A 26,658-nucleotide genomic window follows, 5' to 3' on the forward strand; every position below is an offset into this window, starting at 1 on the left:
ATAATATATTATTGTTAAAAAAAAAAAAAACGTTCATTTTTTTTTTTTTTTAACAATAATATTGATTTTTTTTTGTTTTTATATTGATTTTTATTTACAACTTAAAGGTAAGTGAAATAAGTTTTTATATATATATATATAAATATTTTTCAATTATTTAAACTGTTCAGCTTTAAAAAATGTTACAATCTTTATGAACCTAAATTTATTTTGTTTAGTTTTTGTACCATGAAATAGGGAGGGGGGGGGTCGAAAACCCCCAAAAATATTTCCCCTCATTTATTTAAGGAAAACTGCCTTTAAGTTAGTTTAAAATTGAATATGTTTTTAAAATTTCATGAAAATCTGACCATTAGTTGATTTTAGCTAGATGTTTTTTTAAACATGGGTGTTTATGACTTCAAAACGATCACTACAAAGAAACGTTGTTTTAAGGCGTCGATAATGTAAACACGATTTTGGTCTCACATTTTCATTATTTTCGTACGCTGTAAAAAATTAAAGAAATGTTACTAGTGTTAACTTAATGCTGAGTTATGTCCTTGACCTGAGCTCTCCACAAGTGGAGGAGAGGGGTGCACTGTCATGGCTCTCAATAAGCGATCTCGCGTACATCGTAGATGTACACGCAATAACCCTTATCCCCAAGTGGCCTCCAGGCCTTGATAAGTGGTGACTTCCATGTAAAAAAAAAAAAAAAAAACCCTGATAAACTTAATGCATTTGGTCCAAGGATTCCACATACGCGGGGCAAGTTTTCCTTTTGTCGATTCATCACAATCAAAACATAAATACTTCTTGCAGCCTTCAGCGTATCATGGCGATGTGCACCGAGGAAAACAAACGTGCCTTTGCATAACATGCATCACACAAGGCATTCACTTTTCTTAAAATAGCAGTCCTCTTTTATATCTTAGTCACTCTTGAAATTCTGTTTCCAGACTTATTCACTCATGGAGGGGGATCTCGCATGCTTGGCTTGTTTATTGTAATTTTTAATTTTTGTCTAAATAAATTGTCCGTTTGATTAAGAGCCAAGTGTAGTATCTGTTCTGATACTACACTTCATCTTTTCCATCCTTGGTCAGTTAAGGAGAAATCCTTTTAGATTTAGGCAATCCTATTTTGTAAAAAAATAGGAGGCATTACAATGCACATCAAGGAAAACAAGTCGTCTCTTTGCATAACATGCATTGCACAAGGTATGTTTCACCTTTACAGCATTCACCTTCCTTGACATAGCAGTCCTCTTCTATATCTTGGTCACTATTGAAATTCTGTTTCCAGACTTATTCACTCATGAAGGGGGATCGTGCATGCTTGGCTTGTTGTTTCTGAAAACTCGGATTTTTGTAAAATTTAAGTTTTTTTTACAAGGAGGTCACCACCTACAAGGAGGTCACCACCAGGCCTGGAAGCCACTCAGGGATAAGGGTTATTGCATGTACAGTACATTGTACGTTAGTGTTGAGATTTCATAAAGTGTCTACTTAAGGGGGCGGTTCATCAGGAATTTTTGTTTACGTTGGATTTGAAGACATCCAAGTTGTAGTCAGGTGGGAAACAGGCAGACGGAACAGAGTTCCACTGGCGTGCTGTTCTGAGAAAGAAGCTTTGTTCATGGAATCTACGTTTTGATTTAGGCACAGATAGTGGGGGAAATTTTTTTTTTTTTAAGTATTGGACATCAAATTATCTCTATTATTATATTAAAGTCACTTTGTGTGTGAATTCCTCATAGGTTCAGCCATTTCGGAACCTATCTTTTGCAAATTTCACACAAAGCTAACTTATGTCTGAGTTTGTATACTGATAAGTATCGAAAATATCCGATCCTAAAAATTGTCTTTCTTTCTCATAGAATAAAAACATTTCACGGGGGAATATTTTGCATTACACCGACCAAGCAAATCAAGGGAGATTCAATTCTTAGCAAATTATTTCTTAAAAAAAAAAAACAAAGCAACTATTGTTCTCTGGAGATATAGCTTAGTGGTAGAGCATTCGACTACAGATCAAATGATCCCCTGTTCAAGCCCGGGTATACTTAACCATTTTATTTTATTTATTTTTTAATGAGTACAATTTATGAGAAAAGAAGAGGTACCATTTAAAATCGCTGCAAATCATTTTTTCATTTGCATATTTTAAAACTAATCATTTATCAAAAGTAACTTTTCCAAGGCATTCATTGTCAAGCTCAAATATCAGCTGTCGTGATATTGTAAACAAACACAGACGGAATTTGAACGACATCATTATTATTATTTATTTATTTCTTTTGCAAATCATTCCTCGTAATATATAACAATCAATAAAGGATTGATTCTATAATAATACATATGCAATCTGCATCAATTAAAATATCATGTTTAAGTGTATTGTATGACCGGACAACACTGGATGACGATTCTCTAAATTTCATTTTCTTTTGAATATTTTAAAGGGCACAAGCACAATATAGACACAAGCACTCGTATGAAAATTAAAATATTTCAGATTAGCATAGTTTTTAAATATCCACACTAACGTACTGTACTTACAATAACCCTTATCCCTCTGGGCCTTGATAAGTGGTGACCACCTTGTAAAAAAAAAAAAAAAAAAAAAAAAAAATCCATAGTCATTAGACACCAATTAAAAAGAAATCCTTGAATATTTATTTCTTCTTAGGAAAACTTTATATTTTAAACATTTTCTAGAATCAAACCATGTCATAGATTTTGATCAGAATTGAAATGAAGATTCTAGACATAAGGTTTAGTATCATTAAAAATTGATTTTAATCTTCGTAAGGGTCCATAAAAGTGGTACAAAACTGTTCTGTTGGAAGGGGGGGGGGCTGTCCTGAGACTGGTATTATTTCTGGTATAGAAATAAACTGAGCATTATGAAAGGGTCAAATGTGCCACGGAAACGCTGTGGTAAATCTTTATTTCTTTGCAGGAATGTGTCGTTGTCATCCTGAACTTTGCGTCATCCATTGATTGAATTTGCCTTTTGTCAGACATAACCTTAAAACTGATTTGTTTACACAGTTTCGAACTCTGACATTTTCTTATTGTTCACGAAAATATCATCTAAGAATTACTTATTCATGTGTATAGGCAATCGAAGTGTGTGAAATGATTAGGACTGTGACAACAGCATATTCTTTTGACTCTCAAGTATATATCCGACACAGTTAATCAACCGAGAACCACATCCGTCTATATAAAAACATAAGATATTAACGGATATATACTCAAGAGTCCAAACAATGAAATGAATATGCTGTTGTCACATCCCTAGTAATAATTATCTTGATATTAGCAGGGCTACCAGGTGTTACCCAGGATTGAATGCGGAAACAAGTCTCCTTTTACATCGGGTTGCAGAGTCAGAACTCCTAACTCCTAAGAATGTTCGGATTTGAATTTTTTGATCTTTGAAAAATCAACAAATTGTTTGAATTTTGGAAGATTTTTAACTAAAGATCCTCAGTCGGATGTTATACAATCCGACTTCACAGCCACAACATCGAATTTCAATTTTAATTCTTACTTTTTAGATTTTATAAATTAAATTTTTGGGAAGGGGCCCAAGGATTTACTCGGCATTGATTGGGTGGAACGACTTTTAGGTAAAGTGACCTCAATTAGAATAAATTTAAGTAAATTTTTTTGTCTTTACCCCCCCCCTTCCACTAAAGGCAGATCCAGTGGTTCTTTGGAATTGATCAGCGTTTTTTTGCATATCTACTCCCAGCTCTGAACCTCATAAACATTTCTGTTCTTATTTTTTGATATCTATAATTTTCAAGTTATAAAATAAAACTTGTTTCCGTTTTATGAATGACGAGTGCAAAGTTTAGCCGTTATGATAATTTCATGACCGTTTTGAGTTAAATATTTTTTTATTTTCTTGACATGCACAAAACGAAACAAAAATTTAGGCACAATGCCTTTAAAAAATTGGGGAGGGGGGAGTTTTTTGGTCATCCTCGTTACTGTACCTTGGATTTGGTAATCTACACTAATCCTAACTAGAGCTTTCATTCACCATAATACCGCAAACACACCGTGGGTCATCCCACTTAAGACCCCCCCCCCCATCGGATCAAATCGTTTTTTTTTTTTCACCCTTTTTTTCTAATATATATATATATTATGGGAAAAAAATAAAATTTTATAAAAATCGTTTATTTCATTGGTGTAAGATGGGGAGGTGGGGGGAGTCCCAAAAATAAACCAAGAATGTTAGTAGGACCCTCCCAACTCTCTCTAGAATGTAGACCGCCCTCTGTTTGCCAACTTGATAGACTTATCCATCTACTACTTTGGCTAACGTAGTTTCAGGCCAAGATCACAGTATCTGTTCTGGCGCTACACTTTACCTTTTCTGTCCTCGGCCAGTGGAGGTGAAATCCTTCATGACTGAGACAATTTTTATTTTTGTTCCTATCCAGAGTGCCCCTTTTTGGAGAGCAGGATTTCCCCACATTAAAAACCGACCTTGTGTCTAACTGCCCTCGTGGGGAGGAAAGTAAATAGAAATATAGTTTTAGAAGATATAGATATATTTTTTTTACTTCAATTTTCCACAAATAAGTAAATGACATCAATTGAAATAAATTTTGGTAAACTTTGTCTTTACCTCCACTCCTCTCACTTGAGGCAGATCCGGCGTTTCAATTTGAATCAATGTGTTCTTTTGTACGCCACTCTCATGCAAGTTTAGTGTCTCCAATGATGACATGAAGAGAAATTGGAATCGTAGGAAGATCTCCATTATTCTAGTAATTCTAGGTAGAAGTGGACTCTTGAAAAAAAATTTCAGAAATTATTAAGTGGGAAATGTTTTTTTTTTTTCTTTTTGTTATTTATTTGGATTTTTTCTCTTTCTTTTTTTTCTCTCTCTTCCTCTTGCCGTTCTTTTCCCTCTTATAACAATTCACTCTGAAAACTGAAAATCTTCAGTTTTCCATGAAGGCTAAGACTTATTCATGGTGTGGGTAGAGGAGTTAGAGGATGACTTTTTTTTCTATTTCTACTATTTGAGGCCATATCTAGGAAAGATTAAGATATTTATGTTACATTTAAACTTCTGCATATCAGACATATCAGAGAAGCAGGTAGTAGGAAGGGAATTCCAAAGTCTAGCTGTTCAAGGGAAGAAACTATTAGAATAGAAGGCTTTCTGGCATTTAGGGACAACAACAGTGAAGGGGTGTGATTTTGTTGCTAAGCGGGTTTGTCGGGGATATGTATGTCGAGGGGGTACAAGTGAAACCGACATCTTGCTGCCCAAATCCCAACATAGTGCCCCAGCAGTTGCTGCCCCTGATAGTAGCCCCCTACACTAAAGTGGCAATGTGCCTTGTTTGGGGTGAAAATGTAATTAAAAAAAAAAATAAATAAATAAAAAAAATAAAAAAAAAAAGAAACAAGTTCATCAGAACACATTCTATTAAAATATTTGTAAAACAGGCACAGTGATGCAACATTGCGGTGATGGGACAGGGGCTGGAGCTTAGTTGATAAAGTGGGACCGATTAGATTGACAACTCTTTTTTGGGCTTTCTTACTTGAAACTGATTGGAGATATTTAGTGAAAAAAAAATTTTTTTTTATGCCGTCTACTCTACACACATGGGGCATAGGGGTGTGTAATTGATTAAAAAATTAATTTTAATAATTCTTCAATTAAAAAAATATGCATTTGCATTGGAATATTCCTCTATTTTTTTGTTTATTTCTTTGTGGAGGTTTGCTTTAAAGCAAATTCATTTGTGGCCCATAAACCGCATCTGTCGAGCTCGGGTTTTAACGGAAGCGTCTCAGGACCAGACATCTTCGATGCTTTAATTTTCCTATTGTATTGCTACTCGCTACTGAAATTGAATCTCTTTATAATCTGAAATGCCATTTTCTGGGCTCCATTTGTATTTAAATAGCATGATGAATAAAAATACCTCTTCCTCCTCCTCCCAGTAACACAAATTTAAAAAATGCCATAGCATTCCTGACTAATCGATCATATTTCAACAATGTTAACTCTTGTGCTGCATTGATATTTAGCATATATATCTAAAGATATGTAGCCGGTGCATATGGCATAATGGTTAATGACAAAACTGTACAATCTTGTTTCATTAGCATCATCATCATCATCATATCTTATTGCAATAGAAATTAACCCATCGCATGGCGGTGCTGTTTGCCTCCTTAAGGTCTTGGTTTGAGCAATGAGGATCCAATCTGAAGTTTTCCTAAAGGTGGTGCATCGTTTATACCTCTCCACATGGACATAAAGGTGAGGTGTCTAGGCCCCACTTATGGAGATTGTCTTTTGTTTTGCCTTCTTTGGCTCTGGCTCTATTTAGAGTCACCCAGTTTTTTCTACAAAGGTTTGAACCCTGGGGGGGGGGTTCTTTTGGGTCTGGTTGGGCTTCATTTTTATTCCTGCTGTTATAGTCTCGCCATCGTTCCATCCTATAGGAGGCAGCTTTCCTTGGACGGATTTCCTCTATATTGATGAAGCTACTGCGAGATTTTAGTCTTTGTCTCACTGATTGGCGGCCAAACAGTGAGTGCCTGTGGTCGTTAAGCTGTTTGTATCGTTCCATTCTGGTGATGACTTCTCGTCTGATATGTGGTGGTGGAATACCAGTTAGGCAGTATAGAGCTGGCAAGGGAGTTGGTCTTAGGGTACCAGTTATGGTCCGGTATTCCTTGTTTAGCTCTACTCAGTAAGCTTGCCACCAGCAATTGGGGTGCTGACCCCAAAACACTGAGGCAAACAGCTCTCGCACTGTGCCATTCCACAGCGGAGCATTGTGCCCCAGTATGGGTAAGATCATGCCATGCCCATAAATTAGCATGCACACTAATCGCATCGAAATGAGGAGCTCACCAAGGAAGACGACTCTTGATACCTCCCTCCAAGTGTGGAAAAATGTGACACAAACTGAAGAATTAGCAAAACTGTTGCCGTTCTTCCATATCCGTTTCATTTATTACGTCTCCACCTTGTGTTGCACATGCCGAAAATCAAGTTGCATGCTAATGTGTTCGATGTTGGGCGAGTAGACCCACTAGTATATAAATTTGTTAGTTGAGAATAACAGAAAATGAAAGGTCAGTTGAGGTCAACTTACTGAACCCAAGGTTAGGATTACTAGATTGTGTGAATTAATAGAAATGCATATGATGTCACCTGGCTCAAAGAGAGAGAGAGAGAAAAGTTTGTTGGAAGCGTGCAACGTGTGAACATGAAAGATGGAGATGGGTCGACTGATGCTGAAAAGCCTTCTACTCTAATAGATTATTTCCTCGAACTGCTCGATTTTGGAATTCCTTCCCAGTTACCTGTTTCTCTGACTTTACCAACATGCAGAAGTTTAAATGGAATGTAAACCGATATCCTGTTCATCTCCCCTAAACATGGTCCCAAGTGGCAACATTCCTTATTTGAGGTGAACATGAGATATATATATCGTCATTCACATACCATACTGTTTTGTTGTATCACAACTCATCAGTGTGGCTAGACTAACACCTTTGCCTAGTCATGGATTGAACCTACAACCATCGCACTGATAGTTGGCAATTCTAACCACTGGACCATGCATTGGTGCTCATAAATGTCTCCTCAAATGTCCATTAAATAAATATTTACCCATCACTTTACAGTGCTGGAGCTAATAGTTTGTTTACAAACAAACAATGAGCCACACTTAATAGTCAAATAAGCAGTAGGTAAGATACATTTACGACAGTGTTCAACCCAGGGGGGGGGGGGCTTAATATATAGTCATCCACCTAAATATGTTCTAAATATAACTCTCATCGCAAAGTTCAGACTAGCATGGTGACGTTATCAGAGTGGGGTTGGGTCGTCACATTACACTATCACAACTAGTATGGATTACAATGTTCCATTGAAGAACACCGTTGCTTGTTTACATTTGACCCGACCTCATCCCAGCTGTGCTATTAAAAAAGTGCTCAGCCGAAGTAGCTCCAAACTCTACAACAAATGCCTTAATGAATCTTGCTTTCCGAGCTGCTGGAAAACTGCTTCTGTGGTACCAGTATTCAAGAATTCTGGCGAAAGAACTGACCCATTAAATTAGCGCCCTATTAGCCTCCTCCCACTTTTTGCCAAAATATTTGAGACCATAATTAACCATGCTCTAGTCCAGCACTTTACAGATGCTAAACTTCTGACCGACCATCAATATGGATTTAGACAAGCCCGTTCCACGGCAGACATCCTCACTGTAATCTCTGAACGCATATACCATTCACTGGACAAAGCGGGAGAGGGCAGAGCGGTAGCTCTAGATATATCTAAGGCTTTTGACAGGGTATGGCATGAGGGTCTCCTCAGGAAGATTAGATCTTACGGTATCACTGGTAGAATACTTAACATAATTAAATCCTTCTTAGATAAGAGAAAAATCCAGGTTGTCCTCGACGGTCGTACGTCTAAACAATATAATATAAATGCCGGAGTGCCCCAGGGATCTATCCTTGGTCCTCTGCTGTTCCTGATATTCATAAATGACCTCCCCGATAAAATTGCCTCTGAGATGGGTATATATGCTGATGACACCACACTCTATAGCAGGCACGACAGGAAAACAAATGAACATATATCTAAAGTAATGGCAGAAACACTAGAGGATGACCTCAAATCAGTAGTGGAATGGGGACAAAAATGGATGGTAACGTTCAATGCCACCAAGACAAAACTGGTTTCATTCAATAATTACAGGAAACCTTCTCTACCACCTATAGCAATGGCCAACAACTCTTTAGCTGAGAGTACGTCTTTCAAGCTCCTTGGCCTAACGTTCACAGGAAACATGAGCTGGAACAATTACATCGAGGGCATTGCCAGGGCCGCTGCGAGGAAGGTGGGCTCTCTCTACCGTGCTAGAAAACTTATAACACCCGAAAGTATCCTGTACCTCTATAAGGCCACTATTCGCCCATGTATGGAGTATTGCTGTCATATTTGGGCCGGTGCATCGGCTACTAGTCTCTCTCTCCTTGACAGGGTTCAAAAGAGAGTCGCAAATCTGATAGGCCCTAAACTGGCATCAAAACTTCAGCCTCTGTCCCATCGTCGAAACGTTGCATCCCTCTGCCTGTTCTACAAGTACTATAATGGTGAATGCTCTGAAGAACTGCAAGCACTTGTGCCCCCACGACGTGAACACCCTCGACAGACCCGACAAGCTGCAAAATCCCACCCCCACACTGTAGAGATCCCTAGATGTAAAAGATCTTTCTACTCCAGTAGTTTCTTCCCCAGAACTGCTAGACTTTGGAATTCCATTCCAGGTCACTGCTTCCCCAACTGTACTGACATGCAGAAGTTCAAGTGCAACGTGAACCAACATCTCGCTGCCCTAATCCCTACATAGTGCCCCAGTAGATGTTTCCCCTGATAGTAGCCCCCTACACCAAAGTGGCAATGTGCCTTGTTTGGGGTGAAAATGTAATTAAAAAAAAAAAAAAAAAAAAAAAAAAAGTGAAGTCAGTGGTTGGAACTCCGAGATTTCATTCGATTACTGACACAAGAAAATCTCCCACTTTGGTTAAAACATTGAGTTGTTCGCCCACCAAAACGTTCGACAACCGAGGTATCACTATGTATGTATATTTTGGCAGCAAGTCATTATTCAAGCACATCTGATTGAACACGACAGTGTTATTCTTTTTTCCAATTTTTCTGGATATCTTTTCCATTCGCCGAGCAGTCTTTTTAATTTCAGCTGGCATGTTGTATAAAATGGCACCCAAAAGTTGTTGCTAAGCCATATTCTTTTCTAGCGCTTTCTATCAGTGCATCCGATTATCATCAGGAGCGATTGTTGTTGTTATTGTTTTGTTTTTTTTCCTTTCCTTTGAGGTTTGGTGTATTTATAATATAGAAAGCGCTTGAGAAAAATATGACTGAACAACAACTTTTGGGTGCCATTTTATACTGTTGTATCCTGATCATGGCACCAAAAAGGGGTATGTTGTATACTGGGTACTAACAAGGGGTCTGTTATATTATTGCCGTACTTAAAAAGGGTCCGTTGTGTAATGCGTACCATAGTACCATATGTCGATATGTGTACTTGGGACGAAGGGTTCATCCTGATGTGTATACTAAATGTCTGTCGTTGCTTCTTCACTATTTGAACCCTAGCTTATGTTGTTGCTGTCTATTTATGATATATCTAATTGTCCATATGCGGGTGTGTTTGTGATACATGTATTTTGGGCATACCTTAATTTCATGCGTCGTTGAAACTTGGAATTCATCTTGTTCTTGAAGGGGAGGCTGGAACCTGTTTGGACGAATATTCATTTACTTCCAAGAACGCTGGTTGGTTTTATTCACTTTCCATGTGTTGATCGCAGAAGAATAGAAAGTGAATATCTTTGCTTGCGTGGTTAATTCTAGGTCTCTATTCTAAGACCTGTCAGCCCTCTCCACGGTGAAGGAGGGAGGGGCGACCTGTTAAACCAACCACCCTGCTTGACGTCCAAATTCCAACTCTCTATGATCTCCAGCTAACCTGATCCACGCAACAAACTCGTAGATCCGATCATCTTACCAGTAAACTCGTCTATGATTTTACCATATTTTGACAGTTTTTATCAATATTCTACACATGCATCTCTCGTCCATCTCTCCAGTTAGATAATGATGAGGCTGGCCAGTACCAGATGGGTGACCACTTGAGAGTGCTAGATGTCATATGTATTGGAGACAACCGCTGCATCTAATATCATGCGTGGTAATCTTGATCCTGTCTTACTATCAGGACGAGAGTGTAGTAGATGCAAATCCCCCACACTTTAAACTAAGTCGAGTACAAGTCACATCAAAAAGGAAAAGGGGGAATACAAATAACTGCGTGTAGGCCTTATGGTCTTCCACAGGTGAAGCAATATCACATAACAACAAATTGCCGCAACAAATTATATTTTTAGCAAAATGCACAGTTATTTATCGACTTTTTCTTTGTTTGTATTAATTCTTCAAATCATTTCCTATATAATGGTATATTAGCAATATTGGACTTACTAAAAGAAAATTATTCATTTATCTTTCAAAGATTTAAAAGTAGTGTTTTTCATACTGGGGTTTTGTTTTTTCTTATTCATTCAGAGGAAGTTTCACAATAAAACCAAAACGTTGATGAACACACGACTTGGTTTGTTCCTTTTTTTATTTCTCTATTTCATCGGAATACTATTTCCATTATTCTCATCATATATATATATATATATATATATATATATATATATATATATACTAGCAAAAGTACCCGTCGTTGACTGGGTTCAAAAACAGCCTACAGAAAATGGACTCTGATTTATGAAAGTATGATAGGTTATGAAAAGGAAGGGTTGTAAAGAGATAGCTTCGAATTTGGGGGTATCAAAACCAAAGCAAAATATGATGAAAGTAAAAATAAAATAGATAAACTCCATAATTTATTATATCATACCTGTTCACACTGAAACACTTATCACAATATTCTGTGGATCTATATTAAAAAACCTTGTTAAACTTTGTGACATATTTCCATTCTATGGAGGTCAGGTGCAAACGAACATCCCATAATTTTATTATACCATATTTCTTCAAACTGAAACATAATTATCAAAGTATACTTACGCTGATAGATATTAAAAGTCTTTATTAAAGTTTGTGCCTATTTCCATTCTATGGAGACCAGGCGCGAACACAGACCCCACAATTTTATTATACCATCCCTATTTAAGTTAAAACATACTTATCAAAGTATTATTATGTACATCTATATCAAAAACACTTGTAAACGTTTTCTTTAAATTTTTAAATTTTAAATTTTTTATTTCCATACTTTGTGGACCAGGCGCGTACGCAGACCCCACAATTTTAATGAATCATCATTATGCCAGATGAAACATACCCATTCCTGTGTCTCGATACATCTATCATTATATGTGATCAGTTTTCTATAATAGTCAACTATATAGGAGCCTATTTGTGACCAGACACACACACAGACGTTCAGCTTTATATTATAGAAGATATATATATATATATATATATATATATATATATATGAGAGAGAGAGAGAGCGAGCAATATAGAGAATAAATGACAAAAATTTATATTCCAAAATTCATAATGTTGACCATCTTATAATTTATTCCTTCAATTCAGTTGACATACAATGCTTGACAGTATCTGTTTCGTAGCGACAAAATCATTTAATTATTATATCAATCAATGAATCTATTTTGCCCTTAACTCATCAGAAGAAATAGCAACAAACAATCCGTCAAAACGAAATGAAGTGTGATTTGACATGATTAAAATCCGAAAATTAGAAGAGAAGCTGCAAATACCTTTAATGTTTCCACTACACCAGTTTGAATTTTACGATTTTAATTCTACAAAACAGATACTGTCAAGAATTGTTAAAGTCAACTGAATTAAAAGAATAAATGATAAGATGGTCAACATCATGAATTTTGGAATATAGTTTGTTATTTATTCACTATATTGCTCTGTAATTACATTGAGCTTCTTAAATAAGGATTGGTATATATAAGAAAATATATTTCTACAGAAATATATATATATATATATACACACACACAACATATGTCTCTCTTTGTTTTTGCTATATAGCCACAATCTACCATCTACCAAACAACAAAACAACCCAGTTTGTGCTTGTCCACATCATCATATTCATGCATCAGCATCACCTTTCTCTTCATCTACTTTTACAAGATCTTCTCTTTCGGCTTCATGGCTGGCACTCTTGCTGTGAAGCTTCTCATCTTGTCGAGTGACATATGTTATGGTGGCTACAATTGCAGGCATTATTGAGGTGGCTTGTTCTCTGTTGACTGAAGTATGGTCTTGTGCAGTTCTAAAAGATAGAATGGCAGCAGGGTTGCCCAGGCATTTTCTTGCAGTGCTATTTGTCTATGGCACTGACTTTTCAAATCCCACTTTTCTGACTCTTGTGTCACATCATCCCACCATGAGAGGAAAGTGAACAAGATCGCTGAAGATGCTGTTGCTGATTATTAATTGTTGCTGGTCCTCCGATTTATCGGAGAGCGACCTGTTTTCAGTGGTGCTTGTCCGTGCATCTGTTAGTCTGGACGATTGCTAGATAACCGTCCATTAGTTTTTCCTGAAATTTTGCCACAAATTGTATTTCATTGAATAGATGTGCACAGTAAAAAAAAATGTTTGTGAGAAAGTTCCCGCTGCATTCCCAGGGGCTCAAAAGAGGTAAAAAATGCCCCAAAATGACACATTTTGACCCAGAACTTTTGATCCATCCATTAGATTTTTCTGAAACTTTGCCAAAATGTGGAGCCTATCGTTTTTAATATAAATCCAGTATGGGTGACCCTGGCAAAATTCTGGTTTGCATCCCGGGGAATTTCAGTGCTAAAAACGCCTCTTTTTGTGGCTCTTTTTTTCATATTTCTCAACAAAAACTTGATATGTCTGACTATATAGTGGTTTTTCACGGTGGTCAACTCAAATATACATGTGTTAAGGCCTGAAACTACATTGTTATCCATTTACACTGGGATTCAACGTCCCCAGGAGCTCAAAAGAAGTAAAAAATGACCAAAATGACACTTTTTGTCCCATAGCGTTTGATACATCCATTAGATTTTCCTGAATGTGGAGGCCATTGTTCTTAATATAAATTCAGTATGGGTGACCCTGGCAAAATTCTGGTTCGCATCCCTCTGGGACTTTTACGGCTAAAAAAACATGCCCTTTTGGAGCTCTTTTTTCATATTACTCAAAAACTTGACATGTATCTATATAAGTGGTTTTCCATGCTGCTGAATTCAAATATACGTCTTAAGGTGTGAAACTGCACCGTTTGTCCATTTTCACTGAGATTCGATGTTCCCAGGAGCTCAAAAGGAGTCACAGATTCCCCAAAATTGCAAAAAATGACACTTTTACCCCATCTATTAGATTTTTCTGAAACTTGGCAAAATGTGAAGGCAACGTTGGCCCTTCACACTTCTCACATTCATCATTTCTTCACTATTTTTGTGGCGTCATCGCACATGTAGCACCAGAGGGGGTCCACGCACACGCGGCTTGTTTCCAGATGAAAACCACTTAAAGGTTTTCACATCTCTGAATACTCTATATACCAAATTTCAAGTCTGTAGATCAAAAATTCGTTGAGTATATAGGTTGAGAAGTGCCCTCATGCACACATTCTTTTATAGTCTAAGGCCAGAGGTTTTTTGGGGAAAAATATATATCTATACTGGTAGCTAAATTGAATATTGAAATGCTCATATCTTTGGGTCTATGGGACGAAACTACTTGCAAATTTGCAAGCTTTTTGTAGATTATAAAACTATTCTATGGTTAAATTTTATGACAATTGGTAAAAAAGATTCTTATAGTTTCAAACCAATAAATATACATTTGTATATATACTGTCCTGGCAGGCCAGCTTCAGTTTTGCTGCTTTGGGATGAATTTTATTGATTGTCTCCCTTGTTGCCTTGCCAGGCCACTAATAGATATTATTATTAACTCAAATTTGGAATACAAAGCAAGTGTCCATTTTTTTTTTTTTTTTTTTTTTGAATGAGTCTATGATGATGATCATCATCATCATTCTGACTCTTACTCCCCCTCCCCCTCCCATCATGTTATTCTTCTTCTTGTCATTATTTATTTATTTTTTTCTATGTCAGCTGAGTTCTACTACAATTGTGGTTGTAACCTTTGCACCCATTTAGTGCCCCCGGGGTTAAGTTTCTTTCCTTTTCACAGAAAAGGGAAAAAGGAGACAGTGACCCTTAGATGCAGACAAATAGCAAGAGAAGGGAAGGGGGTTAGTTTGACCTGCCTTTTTTAATCCAGAATAATGGGTGGGGTGGTAGTAGCAGAAGAAAGAAGCGAGTTGTATTGTACTCCAAGGTCTACTAAGGGTTGGGGGTGGGGGGGGGTCTCAGAAAATTCATTGCTTTAAAGAGTGAGAAGAAATATCAATCTTTGTGTAATGAAGTGGTTGTGTTTTTAAAATATTTAATATGCTAGCTGTCCTTAGCCAGTGTTGCCCGGGATTCATTAATGTTATTTTAGTTTTAAAATGTTGTTGCACATGTTTTAAATGTTACGCATGAAAAGAAATAAAGATTTTAGGTTTTATTGTTTTATTTCAATAATTATCTCTCTTTAAACTGGGGGATAATTATGCAGACTGACGACGTGAGTATGCCAAGTTTGAACCGAGTTAGTTCTGTAGAGATAGATATATTTATATCATATGAATCAGATGATGTATTATTGGCATTGGTTTCCCTGATATCTTTCTAGTTAGAATTCCTTCTAGAAAGACATCGGATATTTATAAGAAGGATCTCGCGATGGTTGGAACAAACTATTCGAACTTGACACGCCCAGGTTGCCAGTCCGTGTCTTAACCACTTAGCCAATGTCATCTCTTAGCTTCACTTATGGATGTTGGCAACCTTCATGTGGTCCCTCCTGTAAATATCAGATTCTACAAAAGTCAAGGAAAACCAATTAAACGACAAAAGCGATGACTATGAAAAACGGTTAAAAAAACGGTTGTTCCATGTTCATTTATACAAATTTGGGGATTGAACCAACAAAATGTTTTATCTTTGGCCATTTGGTCTTAGTGTTACTCGTCGATTTTCTCATACAATGACAAAAAATAAGTTAATTAATAAAACGTCCTTTTTAAAAAGCAATATGCAAATATCAGGAAGTTTCATCAGATGTCCTGCTAGTTTCACAAACCGAGTCTTAAGCTTTTTTTTTTTTTTTTTTTTTTTTAATGTGCTTGAAAGAATAATGATAAACACTGTATAAAAAGTGACATGTCTTTATTGTCGATGATGGTGCATAGGAATTGCGCCAACTGCTAGACTTTGGAACTCCCTTCCGGGATTCTGCTTTCCCAACTGTACTGACATGCAAAAGTTCAAGTGTAATGTTAACAAACATCTTGCTGCTCATCTCCCTTCATAATGTTGTGTTGTTGTATCATAAAGAAGATCGTGTGTGATCATCTAATCAGAGTTAACATCGTCTGATCGTCTAGTGGTCAGTCTATTATGATATGTTCATATGCTGATGTGTGTGTGTGTGTGTGTTACATGTATTTTCGACATACCTTCTTGCGTGTTGGATGTTAGTCTATCTGGAAACATCTCGTCTTGGAGGGAGGCTCGTACCTGTTTGGACGAAGATTCATTGCGCTCCAAACGAGGATATATATATATATAATGTATGTAAATGGCCTGGCAAGACCACAGAGGAGAGAACCGAAGCAGCAAAAGTGAAGTTGCCTGCCAGGACACTAATATATACAAATGTAGGCAAATTTGGGCATATTTTATTGGTTTGAAAATATAGATTCTTTTTAACCAATTGTCATAAAATCTTAACCATAGAATAGTATTATACTCTTCTAAAAGCCTGCAAATGTTCATGTAGTTTCGTCCTATAGAACCAAAGATCTGAGCATTTTAACATTCAATTTGGCTACAAGTATAGATATATCCATATATAGATATACCACCTTTTTTGACGATTTTATAAATTCGAAATCTCAGCCGTTATTGGTCAGAATTTAACATGTGATGCATAATGTATTTGGTACTAATCCTCCAAGATATTTCATGCTTTATTCGATGCAGTTCTGTGTAATAGTTTCCTGACAGATAATTAAATAACCTTGGATCGAGAGGAGTAATGCAGCATTTTGTTTCTTCTCTTCTCAATTTTGCTTATATTTAGCCCCCCCCCCTCCCCAAATAAAGGGAAGACAAAAAAAATGTTGGTATTAAATGACACATAACTGAAATCTTTCAACAATTAATGTTCTCCCCCCCTCCCCCCAACAAAGGAGGAACCTAGTAACTCACTCTTGTTCATCCGTTTGTCTGTTCGCACTTTTCTCAATAACGATTCCTTGAATTTTTAAAAAATTTAGCACAAACATTAGTCATGATGAACGTAAATTTTTCACTCGTAGAGGGGGACCTCACATGCTCAGCTTATTCATATGTAAAGATTTTTTTTTTTTCTTTTTTCTTCTCCTTTCAGGTGTATCTTGTTGAATTCTGGAATTGTCTAAGTTTGTAACCTGTATGGAATTTTGAATGAAACCTTTTCTGTAATCCGTAGGGGCAGCTTGCTTTGTTCTGTCGGCTATTTTTTTTCTCCCGTTTTTCACATATGTTCCTATAGCATTAGATATGAAATAAAAATAGAGTTGCTAAATTTAGTGTTTGTTTCAGAATTATCTCATCCTGCCAACTAATGCTTAAGAATTATGTTAGTGTTTTAGTCAGGCCTACCTACAGCAAAAATGAGTTCATCTAAGGGCTATAAAAAGCTGATACCAGAGTCGTCCAGCAAGTAACTGCTGAGGTTGCTCTGGTACCGTGTTGTTTCAATGGAGTTGTTCGGGATTGTCATTTCAATGGAGTTGTTCAGGATCAGGTGTTTCAACAAAGTTGTTTGGTATTGTGTTGACATTTCAACAGACTTGTTCGGAATCATGTGTCGACGGAGGTGTTCGGGATCGTATTGCTGGAATTGTTCAGGATCGCGTAGAATTGTTTGGAACCATGCAGGGTCATGTCGACAAGTGTTTGGTGCTGTGTCAGGTCGAATCAGCTTTCCGTGTTGATTCGTATAGACAGAACTGTTCAGTTTACTTTTATCATCCAGTTGACTTGATGGTTGTTGTAATTGTACTCCCGTGTGTGATAACATTTTTTTCCTCTGTCCCTTTTCCCTCGTGAAGCCAAAAGTTGTAAGAATTGGATAAAATCTAAAACACTTGATATGCACGCATGCACCTGATTGATTGACTAAAATGTCAACCGCAAAATTGCATCGGCCATTAAGGAACGTCCTTTGATGGATTACTTGTATTTTAGCAGGACACTGTCTGAGATAAATCTCAATAATCTCTTCTGCTGGATGTTAGCATTTCTAAGCCGACCAGTCAGGTGAGATTGATGACCTTGTCTAGTAATGTCCACTTATCTGTCAGATTGACCCGTATTATCAGAGACGCCCTCTAGTGTCCGAATTTAGAACTACATGAAGCCATTGGATTTATTGTCCAAGTTTTGGATAACAAAATATCTGCCTATAAAGTTTTATGTGATGTCTGTATATTTTTCAGATGAGAATTTATAATTATTTTTTTGGCTTGTTTGGATTATTGTTCTCATCTTGGTTGTTTTTTTTGTTTTTTTTTTTCCACAACGTTTCAGTTCATGTAACCTCCGACCATCTTCAGGTGTATTCACATTGGATGTTATTGATAAATAGTGAAAAATAGCACCAAGTCTTTTTTTAAATAAATTGGGGTCAATTTTGTTTTGTTTTTTTTTATTTGCTGTTTGCATATTTTTGAGATGAGGCTTGATAATTTTTTTTATATTATTTGAATTTTTTGGACTATTGTTCTCGTCTTTGTTGTTTTTTCCACAACGTTTCAGCTAATGTAACCTCCGACTATCTTTCATTTCAAACTGGTGAAAAATAGAGCTAAATCTATTTAAAAAAAAAAAAAAAAAACACCCAAGATAAGAACACTAGTCCAAATAATATTAAAAAAAAATATCAATTCTCATCTCAAAAATATACAAACATCAAATCAAAAAAACAGAATGGACCCGAATTTATTAAAAAAAAAACAAAAAAACTTGGCGCTATTTTTCATTATAGAGTATTATGTTTTGTTGTTTAAATTGAAATCCGTAACGTTTATATGACAGGAACGCAATCTAACTAATTTATTTAACGTATGTCATGCGTTTCACTCGGACATTCGAAGACATCACCGTTGAAGAAAATCACACAGACTCTATTTTTACTGCTATTTTCCTTCATTTTAACACCATGCGATAAAAAAAAAAAAAATCCTGAAGGTGTATAACGTCAAAAAAATTAAATTTTAAACAAATAAATATTTGTTTATTTTATAAAAAGCATTTTCGGTTATAGTCAGTTGACATACTTTCTAATGTCCGGCGTAGCGCTACCGGAAGCGGTGACAAGGCAAATCAGTTCATTCACTCTTATTGTTCTTCAGTATTTTTATTGTGAAGCGATTTATTGAAATAAAATAGAAGAAAAGGACATTACTGAAAAGTATGCAATAATTTTTTAAAAATTAAAAAAATAAAATAACAATTAGTCTTTGCACTTTTAATAACAAAATTAAAAAAATAAAAGTTTTTATTTTATTTGAAATTTTATGATAAATATGTTTATGAAAGTAAGAAATAAAATTATTGAAATCAAAAAATAATAATTTATAAGCATGAGAGAGAAAAAGCAAAGTCACCGCTTCCGGAAGGTAGCGCTTCGCCGGAAATTAAGAAGTATGTTAGCTGACTATAGCCAAAATGTTTGCATTGTATTTGGTTCACAAACATAATTTATTGATTTTTATGTTTGGTTCTTAGTATGTAAAATGTTTGCGTTGCTGAAACGATTCTTATCAGTGGAATTAGTTAAAATCCCTCATAATTGGCTTAGTAATCACCTGATCTTGTATTTGGGCAGAGTTTTTTTTTTTTTTTTTTTTTTTTTTTTTTTTTTTTTAATTTTGATATCTATTTGTCGGGTTACTCGTCATTTTCCGACCAAACTTTTAATTTTCATAAGTTACATTGATTATAAAAAAAAAAAAGTAAAATAATTCTTTTTTAGTCACGTAAATTATTTCGAGCAAAGTGGGTATCGGCATTGCTCAGAAACCATTTACTTTTTGCATCAACCATTTTCTGCAAAAGGAAAATAAACAGTAACTTATCTTTGAATTGAGCCCTTCTTTCTCTTCCAAACTTTGATAGATATTGACTTACTAGTAAAACTGTGTTCGTTACAACTCTACTTTCAACCGAGTCGTTGTTTGTTTCGTTCACCACACTCTTTTCTTCTACCTCTTCTTTTACACACGTCCGTTCACTTTAGTGACTAAAACTCATCTGTCCTCCCGCTTTCCTTTCCTCATTATTTATGGAACCAGGGTACGAGATTCTCCGAGACTTTTTTCAACATAAAAGCCTGCGGGTGCCATCTTGATTCTCAATTTGTGCTCTCCAGGCACAAATGCGCAGCCGCTTTAACGGTAAGCCACTTCTTTCTCAACACTCCCCCCTGATCTTATGATCAGAGAGACGGCAGGGGGGTGGTGATCACCGCCGTCGGGTGCTTCTGCGAAGGGAGACAGTGCTGCTCTCGTCTTCGCATGCGCTCTCATCCACCGCCGGGGTCGGAAGGCTTCATCTCCGTGGAGACTACTGATATCAGAGTCACTGCTTGATAGGGATGGTGCAAACCAAAGCGATGGCCCACTCGTCTCAGAGTCAGAGTCACTCTCATTGTCCACTGGAGGTGGTACATGTGTCGCCAGCCGTAGGTCCCTAATGTGACGGAGTATGCCATCAACCTGGACACACTGCTGACTCACCACATCGGTCACTGTGCCCCGTTTATACTTGTCAGTACATCGGGGGGGTGGGTTGCAGTCTAGAGTGTTATTCGTCTATGGCACTGACTTTTCATTTCCTACTTTTCCGACTTTTGTATCACATCATCCCACCATGGGAGGATGAAGATAAACAGAATAGCTGAAGATGTTGCTGCTTATTATTATTGTTGTTGAGCTTAAGGAATAATCAAAAGTCACGGGGAGCAAGGTCTGAATAATAGGGAGGATGAGGAACTGTCTTGATGCCCATCTTGTTATGACATCTTTCTAATCTTTTCTGAGCACCCATGAGACAAACTTCGCACAAATCTTCCGCATCTTCACTTCCTCACGAATAATTGTGTGTACAGTTCCCGCACTGGCATCAAACTGTGCACTTATTGTCTCTATATACACACAACGGTCCTTATCCATGAAATTCTTTATTTGGCCAATCGACTTACTCCTCCCACACTTCTCATCATCCCTCACAGACTCCCTGCCTTCCTTAAATCTCTTATGCCACTCAAAAACTGACATTTGATTCATATATATATATATAATCTCTATATATAAAATTTTAACATTTGAACTAACTATTGGGTACAATATAATAATCAATAGAAAATTGGCTCTATAATAATGAATATGTAACATGCATAAATTAAAATAATGAATATGTAACATGCATAAATTAAAATAATGAATATGTAACATGCATAAATTAAAATAATGAATATGTAACATGCATAAATTAAAATAATGAATATGTAACATGCATAAATTAAAATAATGAATATGTAACATGCATAAATTAAAATATGTAACATGCATAAATTAAAATATTTATTTGCTTGAATCGAAAACAAAACGTTTAGCACTTCTAGCCTTAGTCGTTATTTATCTCTCCAGCATCGTTACCGTCTGAGCTACGGACAGGTGGATACGAAAGGTAAAAAACTAAGCAACTTTGAACCGTGAATGTTTAATCTTGAACATGCACAAAAGAAACAGCAGGTGTAAATTTTGTTTGACATACCCTGCCATCATCAATTGTTTTGTTTTTAATTTTTGTCGGCTAAAAACCAAATCCAAAGTGCGCTATCGGTCCAAATACCCTATATATCAAATTTCAACTCTGTAGACCAAATATTCAGAGAGGAGCTTGGTAGAAACGTTTTTTACCTCCTTCAATAACCTTTGCAGATGAATTTCTGTTATCGCTGCAGCTGTTTACCATTGATTTTTCATTGGTAACGATCATTGGTCTTCACTGGAATTTGGGTAGCAAAAAGCCTCCCAAGGTCCTAGTCGTCTTTGCACGCGGAGGTCTGGTCAGTGCTTTTTCTCCTCAGTTTTCCATCTTTCTGGACCCTCCTCACTTATTTGGTGTGGCATCAGTTTAAAAAAAAAAAAAAAATGGGGGGGGGGGTTAACTTCTACAGTTTAGTTTTCATGATTCCATGTGATGTTCCTTTGTGCTTTACATCTGTAGCGTTTTCATTGTTATCCGTTGTATCTTCTCAGCCATCCTACAAATTCCAATCTCCCCAATTTTTTTAAAAAAGTTTTTCAGTATCATTCCTAACGCTCCTACTATTAGTAGTGTTATCTTGACTTTTTTCATTTTTGGCTCTTTGGCCAGTTCCGTGTATTTTCTCCACTTTTTAGTCTCCTTGATCTTCACTCTGTGGTCTGCCGGAATGATAAAATCTACAATCTGGCGGGTCTTTTCCTTCTTGTTATCTACTTGTGAGAATTATTATCTAAATATTAATTTACTTGTCCGTACGTCCAGTGTCACAAAAAAACGTCATCGTAAACATTAATAAGAAATGAATTACCTCCCTTTGTAGTCACTCTTTATCAGTTAAAGATCACTAAAAACACTTCCTCTTCAAAAATTAAAAAAAAAACAAAAAAATATGGCTGTCTGTTTACGGTTTCAAATTGGTTATTTTATTTTATAATTAAAAAAAAAAAGTAATGTTGAGGAGACTAAGTTTTTTTTTATTATAGTTTCTTGATAAAATTTATAAAAAAAAATATGCAAGTGAATTTATAATTTATATAAAAAAAATTATTCAGAAAAAAACAAAACAAAAAAAATGTGTTGTTGAATTTTCATTGAAAACAAAAATCAATTTTTTTTCAAACAATTCTTTTTAGCTTTCAAAGGTTAAAAATTGTTTTAAATTTGTTGTTTCATTTTTAAATTTGTTTGTTTCATTTTTTATTCATGTTATTTATGTGTTGTTAAAATTTTCAACTACCGTGGAATTTCCACAGGTTCTGATATTTATTATTATAATGTTAACATGTTCTTTCTATTTCAACTGAATGTTCCTTTTTTCTTTTTCAGCTGAAACCCTCATCGGACAGCATGGAAGCAACTACGGAAGAAAATGTTACTGTGGATACGAAAGACATCGACTTGTCGCTATTGCGCAAGTCATTACAAGCAAGAGGAAAAACCATCGACCAATTGGTGAATTGTATTTACTACGGTACAACAGAAGTGCGACAATATATCCTGAACGAATCTGATGTTATCATTGAGTGCAAATCTTGCCGTAACCTTTTCCGCGCCTTGCCAAATTTTGTTGCCCATAAAAGGATTTATTGTATTGACTCTCATCTCAAAGTGACCATTCCATTGCTCAAAGATCCTGAAGGAGTGATGTCTGTGAATCCGGAACCCCCAGACGATGCGCAAAAGTTTGTGGAAGAGTCGATTAGCTTGGCCCAGACGAACCTTTTGCATGGGCGAGATATGACTGACGAAGTTGAGCACAATGGTGATATCGGCAGTCGCAACATTGTCGCCTCCGAGACACAGTTCTATGAGAGGATTTGCGATAAACTTGAGAAACAAAAACCCGACACTACCATCGGAGTCCGGTTTGAACCCCTCGAGGGTACAGACGTGGCGATCAAAGTTGTGCCGGTTAAAAAGAAACACGTTTCTCAGTCGAACGGTATCACCATAGTGCAAAAACGGAAAGCAGGCAGCGTTCCCATGAAGATTCAGACGGCGGCCCCGCGGATGGATATACAGACCAAACGAGGGATCAAAATGAAAGCCGACTTTAAGCATCTGCGTTGTTTGGAATGCAATCGTACGATGTCTTCGCGCCGATATCTCATCGAACACATCTTAAACTTGCACAGCGACAAGCGGCGATATTATTCCTGTCCATACTGCAAGGTGACGTTCCGTTATTTTCACTGCGTCGTGCGTCATTTGCGACGTGTTCATCAGTGCAGCAAAGACGTGATTGACGGCATGCGCGAGAAGTTGCGCAGCTCCAGTTGGATAGAGAACTCGCCGGTTAAGTCGAATAATAAAGTGACGCAGAACTCTTCCGCTACTTTATCCGCTCCTCAGGTGAAGGTGGAAAAACTCAGCAGCAACAAAGTTCCTTCGAAAAGCAAGCACGATAATCATGGCAAGGTGCCGAAACTAAAGGTGAAACTGTTTGGTCACAAAACTTCTTTGAGTAAATCTCATAGTAGTAGTAGTAGTAGTAAGAGTACTAGCAAAAATAAAAGTAGTAGTAGTAACCGCAGTAGTAGCACAACTACTCATGTTGTTTCTGCTGTCATTGAACCAATTCCGAATCTTGCCATCGTAAAACAAGAGGTAATATCAGATGAGGAATCGCAATCTTCGGTGAAATCAAACAAAGATTCTGAAGTAAAGGACATGGCGGGCAAGCACCGACCTCCATCGATCGTCCAAAAGAAACGGATGGCCTTGCTAATGGACAAGAAAAGTTTGACTTGTTTGCAGTGTAACCGGGGCTTCTCTCGAATGTCTGGACTTGTCCGTCATGTTGCTCACCATCTCGGCTGGAAGAGGTTTAAATGCCGACTATGTATGTACTCTGGTTATGACAGGTACGTCTGTAAATCTCACATAGAACGGAATCACCTCGGCAAAGTGCCCGGCCTCACTCGTAAAGCTTTGGACTACTATATCGTTGATCTTGAAGACGGTAAAATTCTGCACGAAGGAACCAAATCGAAGAAACCGAGCTCAAAGTCTAACTCTGGCACGGACAAGAAACCTGTCATCTCCTTATCGACTCAATCTTCGTCGGATGCTCTGACCACACCGGTCACAGTAAACTCAAACAGCGTTGCAGCTAACTTTTCCAGCGTGGCAACAGTGAGGTTGTCCCCGTTGTCTAATGAACAAATTAAACTAAGTAAAGGTTGTACAGTCCCATCAGACAAACCCTTGAAAGGGTCCGATCTCAAAAAGAAGCTGCTCTCGCTGGTGGACTATCGGACACTCAAGTGTTTGGAGTGTAACCGAACGTGGAATAAGCGTTCTCATCTCCTGCGGCATGCGGCCCACCATATTGGCTGGAAGCGGTTTAAATGTAAGCTCTGTGTTTTCTCTGGTTATGATCGCTACATGTGCAAGTCTCACCTTAAGCGTTGTCATATGGGGAAAATTCACGGGCTTACGGTGAAAGTCTTGGATTATTACATCGTGGATATGATGGAGGATGATAACGAGGATCTGTGACTCGAATAACTCGAAAAATAACGATTGATAATAATAAACCTTTTTTTAAATCTTGTAATATTTTGGGTTTCGTAAAAAATTTAAACCGTATTATGAAGATTTTTATTTATTAGGTCGTCGCCAAAGTTTTAGCTGGTTTAAAATTTCATCTTGAAAATGAAAAACTTGATTCCATCATCTGTCAAAGAGTTAACAAATGCTTTGTTTGTAAAATTCTTTACGTTTTGATGTGAAATATGAATCTAACTCCTGTTCAGTGTTAACCTAAGGTTATCTAAACAGTTTTAATCCATGAAATAAGTGATAATCCCATGGATCTACGTCAGGAAGTTAAGAAGAGGCTAGATTTCTAAACCAAATTTTCCTTAGAGATTATTGGCCAGTAGTAGTTTGGTCAGAACATTATCATGATGAAAAATGGCTCCCTCTTTCTTTAGATTTTAATGTGAAATAATAATCTTAAATATTCAGTCTCGTGATATTTACCTAAGGCCATCTAAATGGTTTTAATCCGAAGGAAGCTAGATCAGGAGAATATGCAGGATAAGGCAGGATTCCGAACCAAATTCTAGATATTAGTAGTTTGGTCAGAGTTTTTGTCAATTTTAAAATTTCATTTTAAAAATCTTTAATCATAATAACTACCTTTACTCTCTATAACTTGATCCCATCAACAAACTTCTTTTGATATGAAATATGAATCTAACTCCTCTTTAATCTCCTATCATGATATTAATCTCATCTAAATGGTTTTATAATCCTCAAAATAAGTGATGATCCAAGGGAGCTAGGTCAAGACAATATGCAGGATCAGGCAAGATTTTCAAACCAAATTCTCCTAAATCTTTGCTCACTAGTGCTGTATGAAGATAAGCATTATCATGATGGAAGATGGCTCCATTTCTATTGACTAAAAAATGTTGTCTTCACGTCAATATGAGTGAAAGTATTGAATAAAAATATAAATGATGCTTTCATAATTTGAAAGAAAAAAAAATATAAATTAATCATGGTTGAATGTTTTAAGTAATAAAAATATGCATAAAATAAATTACAATCAGTTAAAATGACCTTTTTACAAAACTGGCAAAACCTTTTGCACTGACCTGATAAATATTTAATAAAAATCTTTATACGAGAAAGCTCTATTTATTATTGAGCATTTTATATAAGCACAGTAAAAAATCTCGAGATTTAATCTGTGAAAGTAAACTATACTTTATATATATATATATATATATATTGGGTATAAATATTTTTCTTCATACAAATATTATTTGACTATACATATGCAGACATGTTTTAGTCGGTCAGACCTCTTCATGTCAACTGCTGTTACTATCCATGGTTCTGACTGAAACACGTCTGCAAATGTGTTGCCTAATTATGGTTGTATGAATAAAATAAAACCAAATAAACAGCTCTATATTATACCAAATAAAAAGCTCTATTATTCAGCACTTTTATATGAACAAAGTATTTTTTTTTTTTTTTTTTTTTTTTTTTTTTTACTGGATTTTTACTATGGGGATTTTAATATGACTGGATTACTACATATATACAGGGTGTCCAAAAAATTACTGAACGGTTTTGA

At 36.4% G+C, this 26,658-nt stretch overlaps 1 protein-coding gene across 4 annotated transcripts in view; it reads left to right on the forward strand.

The window, feature by feature from the left end:
- LOC145280144 (uncharacterized) overlaps window positions 1-25,119 on the forward strand; it is a 51,546-nt gene extending 26,427 nt beyond the window's left edge. For all 4 annotated transcript variants that reach the window (XM_080131912.1, XM_080131914.1, XM_080131913.1 and 1 more), the window contains one exon: window positions 22,890-25,119. In XM_080131912.1, coding sequence (XP_079988038.1) covers window positions 22,890-25,064 — 2,175 coding nt within the window. In that variant the 3' untranslated portion in view covers window positions 25,065-25,119. The remainder of the gene's footprint in view (window positions 1-22,889) is intronic.
- Window positions 25,120-26,658: the final 1,539 nt, after the last annotated feature.

The sequence above is a fragment of the Euprymna scolopes genome, chromosome 7 (assembly GCF_053919585.1).
Source record: "Euprymna scolopes isolate OS-2025 chromosome 7, ASM5391958v1, whole genome shotgun sequence".
NCBI lineage: Eukaryota > Metazoa > Mollusca > Cephalopoda > Sepiida > Sepiolidae > Euprymna > Euprymna scolopes.